The 8,220-nt window shown below is 42.7% G+C and overlaps 1 protein-coding gene across 12 annotated transcripts in view; it reads left to right on the top strand.

The window, feature by feature from the left end:
* nrxn2a (neurexin 2a) overlaps nt 1–8,220 on the top strand; it is a 213,227-nt gene extending 205,007 nt beyond the window's left edge. For 6 of the 12 annotated variants that reach the window (XM_081718679.1, XM_081718677.1, XM_081718673.1 and 3 more), the window contains 2 exons: nt 3,031–3,109; nt 5,132–8,220. In XM_081718679.1, coding sequence (XP_081574805.1) covers nt 3,031–3,109; nt 5,132–5,931 — 879 coding nt within the window. In that variant the 3' untranslated portion in view covers nt 5,932–8,220. The remainder of the gene's footprint in view (nt 1–3,030; nt 3,110–5,131) is intronic. The other 6 variants (XM_081718682.1, XM_081718681.1, XM_081718680.1 and 3 more) reach the window with 2 other exon arrangements.

Raw genomic sequence — 8,220 nt, forward strand, 5'->3', positions numbered from 1 at the left:
TTTATTGAAAGTACTTTTTATGAAAGTAAAACTCTGAGATGAAATGTTCATTTAATTGAATCTGGCCTACGGTTTATAAGTCACACAGGTGAAACGCTGTCACTCTTAGTTGGTTTGGGTTTTTTGTTCTTGTTTCAGTGTCTTCCTTTTCCCTGAATCTATCTCCTCTGCAGCTCATTTCAAATGTGCACAGTTGTTCTTTCTTCTTCCTGCGTTTTTCTCATGTATCTGGCGATATTCAGCTTTTTGCATGTGACTCACACCAGGCTCCTCGGTCTGCCCGCCGAAAAGCTCTCTGCAACCTCACCCCCGGCATGCACGCACAGCTGCTGCGGGGCGCCGTTAATATTCGTCCTATCGACTGTCACATGTGGCAGCCCTCGCGCCATCGGGGATGTCACATGTGGCAGCCCTCGCGCGCGCGCGCCTTCGGGGATGACGCCGCCGAACTTCGGCGCTCCTCCCGTCCTGTCAGCCTTCGTTTGCACGCTGTTCGACCCCCATCGATCAGGAGATGGGTATTGATATGAAGAAAGGGCACACTCGATAACCATCAGTGTCAGTCGGAGGCCGACTGTCGGCGTTCGTAAGCGGACGGCGTCGGAGGGGGACGGGGACGGGGGACGGGGGACGGGGGACGGGGGACGGGGGACGGGGACGGGGGACGGGGGACGGGGACGGGGGACGGGGCCGCGAAGCCGGCGTTCGCTGTGCACAAATATTACCGTCCATGGTGGAAAAGGGAACAGGAGAAAGTAAGGGATCCGGATCAGTGCTGCGCGTGCGGGTCCCAGCGCACCTCCGTTGTGCTTGCCTGTCCCAGAAAGAGAGGGAGCGATTTAAATAGAATTCTACTCAGTGCGCTGTCATAGATAGGAAATTCATTCAGGCCTTGAGATGAACTGCGTTAACATTAGTATGTTGGGGGGGGGGAAGACATCTCAAAGGGCAGTTGCTCACCTCGAGTGAGACGTTATTTCTATTCATACAGAAAGGTGGAGAAAGGCTTCCATAATATCAGCAGTGTAGGTAACCTGTTCTCGCAGTGTTCGCTGCCTCCTCACGTTGGAATGACCCACAGCCACGGTTTGGTGGTACTTTTCCACACATATCGCAAGTTCAAGCACAAGTATGAGGGAATAAAAACAACAACTTACAGGAGCAGGCATGTGTTATTTCTCCCACATGCTTGAGGCCATCTTTACCATTTTCTTGTCTGCGCTTGTTTTTTTTTTTCCTCGAAGCTTTTGAACGACCATGAGCTCGCTTTGTACCGCTTGTATAAGCGACCGATCTGCCCTGTAAAATTCAGCCGCGGTTCAGCCTCACGAATACATGCAAAATAGAGCTGCTAAGATGGATGCCGTACCAGGTCTTGATTAAGTTATCAACATTTTGCCTTTCCCCTTGGGATTATGACATTTTAAGTGCCCTCAACTGCGAACATTTCGGTGTTTGTCTTTCTGCTATGACACAAATTAGTCATGGTAAATTTGTAAGAACCTTGCACATATATCAAAATAAATATAACCAGTGATTTCAGCACACTTCATAAACTTGTCTTATTAAACACACGTGCATTGTGCAGAATTGCAGATAAGAAAGGTCCTTATTTTACTTTAATAAATGCAGCCAGGCAAAGCTAATGTTGTGCTCTTTTAATGAGAGGCTCCGAATGTCATTCAGAGTGTTGTATGCATAGTACATCAGACTCAAAAGCACATTTATTTTAGCATTTCATTTATAAGGAAAAAAAAAACACTCCAGTGACTTTGATCATTTTATGAAAAGTTTTGATGGTGAAATGATGGTGCCTTTGATCTTTTTCAAGTATGGATTTCTCTAACTGTAGTAATTTTCAAGTAAATCAATACTCAGAGAATGAAAAGCTTATAAAATATGTTATCTGATTATTTCCATAATGATAGAGGAGCGGTAATAGAATAAAAGGACAATCTGAGCTTGTTCAGTGCACTTAGAAGGGACGTAATTACCGGGTTTAAGTTTCGAGGCTCCATAATGTCCTCCAGTGCATGCTGGGTCTCACATTAAGCCAGAGACCAACAGAATGCTTTTAGCAGAACCCGGTTAGGAATATTTGCAAGGTAATTCAATAAATAAATGGATGTCAGTCATGGCTTATTTATGTCCTGGTACTAGAGGATATTTGCATACAATAAGCTAGTAGTAGTATTTTGATGAATGAGGAAGATGTGAAGGGCATAATGAGGTCTACGTTAGCTCTCACTTTACAGAAACTTGTGAGGAAGTTTCCATCGTGACGGTTCTGTATGTTTCAGGCACCAGGTGTCGTGGGGCCTTCTGTATTGGTACTTGAGCAGAGAATCTATTATTTATGTTTATGGAGATTCTCTCCTAATACAAAAGGTCATAGTCCAGTGAAAAGTTTGAATTTATTTTCAGGTTTTGGTAGGAATTTACCTGTAGAATTATTTGCTGGCACGAAACAGCAATATAAATGTCACCATCGATAAGATTCCTCCTATACACCATGCCTAGCTGGTTAGGTGTAGATGATGCCCCAGTGAATGGAGGTACGTTCATCCAAGTGAATCGGGAAATTGTTATGACTTCCTGATAGGAGAGGACAAACTGATGCATTAAAATCAGTTACAGCCCAGATCCAATTACATGTTTTATGAATACGAGGTGTGAGTACAGAATGTTAATTTAGTTTCAGCCCTACCAGGAAACAACAGAGGTGTTCCAGCTTGGCTTGTATTTTATACATCACATGTAATACAGGGGCTCTCTGTGGGCCTACATATTACATCTCACCTTCCAGAACTTCATCCTTGGGTCAGCGAACAGCTGGCTAATAACAAAAAATTAGCTGTACATTAAAAAAGAAACACTAGCACCTCTCGGTTGAAATTAAAGCAGTAGTTAAGTCAAAATGTTGCAGATGCCACCAAGGAATGAAAAGCGAATCTTCCATTTATTCTTATCTGCTTTAGCCTGCTTTGTGGTCACCACCAATGGCCTGCATTCTGTGCCCTCCTTGTGCAGAACTCCGACGACCTGTTGGTGGCATCAGCAGAGTGCCCCAGTGACGACGAGGACCTGGAGGAGTGTGAACCTGGCACTGGTGAGTGAAGCTGCAGGCAGGCCGGCAGGTCCATGGCCCTGCACCTGAGCGCAGGCTCCTGGTCCACGCTAGCAGCCCTGCTCCACACGCACTGTGTCCACACGGCCAGGGATTTATGATGCAGGCCCCCAATACCGCTAGCCATACGGACCAATCAGCATGGAGTTTAGAAGCTATCTTAGCTTTTTAAGCCACGTAGCTCTGAGCTTGGTAGGGGGTTACGGAATGACTAGGAGTCCATACTGAAGATGTCTTGTCACAGTGCTGTGAGAGTGATACCTCTTATTAGAAAAAGATTACACTGGTGTAGTTATGTATATGAGATCAAACCCCTTATAGAGAGAGTCAGTCATTGGCCCTAAAGAATTACCTCACTGTTCAAATTTAACAAATATATAATGAAATAAGGATGTTTAAACTTAAATGTATGTCAGGATTATTCCTTTGAACATCTTTACATGTTTTCTTTATAAGTCCACATTGGACAAACTGTGGGATATCTCATCCACTTGCCCAACCTTGGTTGTCCTCACCCAAATTTGCCCATTTATATAACCTGTAAAAAGAGCTGCTGTTTGTAATGTCAGACTGCTGCCACAACAGAGACAGACGTACTTATAGTCAGCATGACACTGTCAAGTGTCAGACTGCTATCTAGTGCTTTAAGGGGCTGTCTGCAAATTAAATTAAGTGCCTTTATGGTATAGTGTTATTTTAGGATAGAAACATTGCATATTCCATTTGCTGTAGAAGTGCTTAGTATGTAAATTCTTAGATAAAAACTTTGTCTTTTTTCCATAATTATGAATATATAGCAGTTGCAGAAATACTTTTAAGTTCAATAAAGCAGGATTGTGCTATTTTGAATAATTTAATCCCACAATCATTTCTCTGCTATTCCTTTGTACTAATGCCGTATTAAAGTGATGATAGCAATGAACCTTTTTGGCTGGAGTTATTGCTACATGGAGCTTACTCTAATCCAGAATGAATAGTGATCAGAGCCTAGTGTGTAAAGCTGTCATGCCTAAACCAAATGCCCCTCCACTCTGGCCAACGTACATTGCTGACTGGTCATTTCTCCACAGTGATTCGTTTCTATCAGAGACATTCATTGAGAGAGAGGGTTGATCTTACATGCTTTCCAGTAGAGTTATTCGTCCTTCTCATTACTGAGAGAATGTTGCATTGTTTACTATTGCGATCAGACACTTCGGTGAACAAAGTTTTATGATTTGACTAAATTAATTCTGATAATGATCTTGGATACAAGAGTCTCCTTACAACTGTCAGTGATCTGTATTTTCATCTAATCTATAATCTCAAGAATCAAGAGTTCCAAAGAAGATTGATGAGTTTCTTATACCAAAGTCACTTTCTGTTTTTCTTATTAGCTTTCTGCTATTCCTTATTTTTACACTAACGTTGCTTTAAATACTCCACTGAAGAAAGGAATGCCCTCCATCATATTAATGTCTTTATGCACAGAGAGAATCGCTGAATAGAGAAAGCCTTACATTAGCAGTAAAACAGCAGTTGACCGCCAGTATAAATGTTCAATGTTCTTTTGCATAGAAATACAGCTAAAGCAATATGGAGGGGAGAAAAGTGGTGTTTATAAGGGACCATCTTACACAGCTTTCTTTTTTGTAATTTGCTTTTTTTCCATGCAAAAATCATGCGGCCTATTTGTTGATGTAAGTGACCCAAACTCCATGGCTTGCTATTTTGTTTTACCAAAGAGGAACCAGGAACCAGCTTACTGTTTATTCCAGCAGCCACCAGAACATATGCTAAGGTTATGTTTATGTGTCAGTTTTGGAATATTTTGGAATACCTCTTATTGTGCAGTATGTAGCTTAAGAATGTTACCATTGTTGAGTACTGTTAGATAATGTCATAGTTTGTAAGTCTAAATCCAGGTGGTGCTGATAAATGAGCTTCTAGCGAATTTACTAGATGTCTTTGTTCTGCGCTCATTCTTGCTCCTCTTACCTTCTTCTCCTCTGTTTCTCACCACAGGAGGTGAATTAGTGTTGCCCATAATTACCGTGGACACCCAAGATCCTCAGCTTGTGGCCACCCATTTCCCTGCGATCCCCCCTCCCCCAACCTCCCTCAGCCCCCTCCAGACCACCAAAGAGTCCCTCACCCTGTCTGACCCCCGACCGCCATGCCCCCCAGACCAGGAAGACTGTGGCGACCCCATGGAGGTGTCTGCCTTTGGCTCAGGGGAAATGACTGAGTCAGATGACGAGGATTTCTATAAAAACTCCCCAATGGTCACTGACAGGACAGTCCTGCCTCCCCCCCCTGCCGTGGGCAAAAGTGGGGGCCTGAACCCCAGTGGCCGTCGCCCCCCTGCCCCTCCCGCCCCTACCACCCACCCCGACCAGCTCCACATCCCCGCAGGTAAAATGAACACCCGCGACCAGGTGCTGCTTCCCCCCGCTCCGTCCTCCCGCCTCACCCCCGGACTAACCTACCCGCCCGATTTCCCCCATGTGCCCACAGCTCGCCCCACAGCTCCAGTTGAGAAGAGCCTCCCCGGCGCGGTGGAGGTGATACGTGAGTCCAGCAGCACCACCGGCATGGTGGTGGGCATCGTAGCAGCCGCAGCTCTCTGCATCCTCATCCTCCTCTACGCCATGTACAAATACCGCAACCGCGACGAAGGCTCCTACCAGGTAGACCAGAGCCGCGGCTCTGGCACAGAGAGTAACGGGGCCGTGGTCAAGGAGAAGACGCCTGGCACCACTGCTGCTGTGGCCAAGACCGTCACTAAGGGGAAGAAAAATAAAGACAAGGAGTATTATGTCTGAGGCAGGAGCGGGTTGACGGAAGGAAAAAGAAAGATACAGAGAGAGAGGGGGAGAGAGCGAGAGAGCGAGAGAGCGAGAGAGCGAGAGAGTGAGAGAGAGAGAGAGAGAGAGAGAGAGAGAGATAGTGAGCTGAGGATTTTATTACCTCTTTTTCATCATCAATCATTTAAGTCCCTCATTCTTTTATTGAAATGTAACGTTTTTTTCTTAATGGCTCAGTAAGGTGAGAAGTAAGGGGAAATAGTGCTAAAGGAGTTAAATGCCCATATCTTGGGTGTTTTACAAAGCCTTTTTAACCTCATTTAATCCATTTTACCTCTCAAGGAAATCTTTTATTACGTTGCTAAAGGATGACATGCTAATAGTTCTCTTTGCAATTAAAATTTCTGTTTCCAGAGTGCAGGCTTCCTAGATGTTAATGAGTCACTTGTGAAGAGAGGAAGAACGTGACCCGCCCCGCTGGTTTCACAGCAGTGGTCTCTAGTGCCAGCTACTTGGCATTATCTATCATGCTAATTTTTTAATACTTTGGCTTTTTTAATATACAATCAATCGAATCCTAAAATTTGAATCATGGAAAAAAATATATTAGGCTTGATGTTACAATTCACACTGAACAGTAAATAATTGTGAAGTATTGGGAAAGTGCGTGTTCTTGTGTCACTGCTTGAATATCGAGTTGATTAAATATATTTTCTCACAGAGTTAATTATGCTCGTAGTAAGAAAAATGGGCCAACAGTATTTAAACTCAACATTTCCTTGAAAACACTGATTATTTTATGGGGTAATAGAAATGTTTGGAATATGTACTGTGCAGTTTAACTTTTGGCAAGTTTTGGTCAAGTTGAAAAATGGGAGTAGAGTAAAATGCGAAGTAGTAGTAGCATGTGGTTCTATGAGAAATCTATATGATCTGTATGATTCATATAGCCCATAAAGCATTTTATATTTCATTCTAAAGTCTGTACACCTTATAGTCACTAGGCTACCATGACATTCCCTATGTTTAAAGGTTATAGCTTGAATGTGATTCTGTGAGGGTCATAGGTACCGCAAAACCCCCGAAAGAGCTGTAGGAGGTGTGTGAATGTTGGGTGCTCTCTCTCTCTCTCTCACTCTCCACGGTGCTATGATGTTCGTTATCTATTAGGCTACTCATTGGTGTTCCATGCATGATGTATTCACATTCAACTTTCAGATCGGAGAGTTGTTTGATATGAAATCAATAGGTTGATTTTCATCCACTGGAGAACTTTCGCCCCATTGCTGGAGGGATTCATAGCGCCAACTTGTCATGGAAGAAAAGGGTCTTGAGTAAAGAAACCTAAGAAAGCTGGAGATATTCGCATCATTAAAAGACACTGTACTTATGTAAATTCAAAAAATTTCTGTGGAAGTTGCTGACAGTACATCAGGATACAGGTTTGTGTGTATGCGTGTGTGCGTGAGTGTTTGTCCCTGTTCATCCTCAGGCATGAGAAAGACACACACTAGACTTTGGGACTCTTTCTCTGCCCTTATATTCTCCATGATGTGAAACTACAATGCAGCGCCTACTGAATGAGACTGGGGAAAGTGCATAAAAATGGGGGCTTGAAGGAAAGCCGTTTTTGGAGAACTTTCCGAGCATCTTTGTTGTGAGAAAGAGAACATGTTCCACTCTGTATAAAGATGCTGGCTTCCCTCCTCTCTAGCCTTGAAGGAGATTTTAAAAAAGAAAAAAAAAGTAAAGAAAAGAAAACGCAAACAACAACTCCAGAAAAGCATTTCTGTATAGAGCGCCGTAAACTTGAGTCCACATTTTTATATATAAAGAGGACACCTCCCAGAAAAGAAAAAGATTAAAAAAAAAAAATGCAGTGTAATGTCTAGATATTTCTCATATTTGACAATATTACTTTCCCAAGATGACAGTCCTTGTAATCAGAGAAAGGTTTACTAAATCCTTACTCTCAAAAGTGGTCATCACAGCAATTATTTCAGTCACATAAGGTGATTTGAAAATGTGAAAACATATTAATTAAAATGTTTGCAAATCTTTATTCAGTTTTCTTTATATTCCAAAAGGAATAAGAATTTAGCCATATGTCCCGGACTTTTTCAGTTATTTTTATTACATTGTTTAAAATTGTATTTTTTCCCAATATGGTTGCCATTTACATAGGCTGATCAGAGTATATTCCCGTTCTTACTTAATGTTAATGTAAAGTGTTCCTGTGAGATGAATTTAAATATGTGTACATTGACAGAGGAAAAAATACACTTGGTTATATACTTCTTAAATTTC

This window comes from Electrophorus electricus, chromosome 8 (assembly GCF_041902795.1).
Source record: "Electrophorus electricus isolate QZ-2024a chromosome 8, ASM4190279v1, whole genome shotgun sequence".
Classification (NCBI taxonomy): Eukaryota; Metazoa; Chordata; class Actinopteri; order Gymnotiformes; family Gymnotidae; genus Electrophorus; species Electrophorus electricus.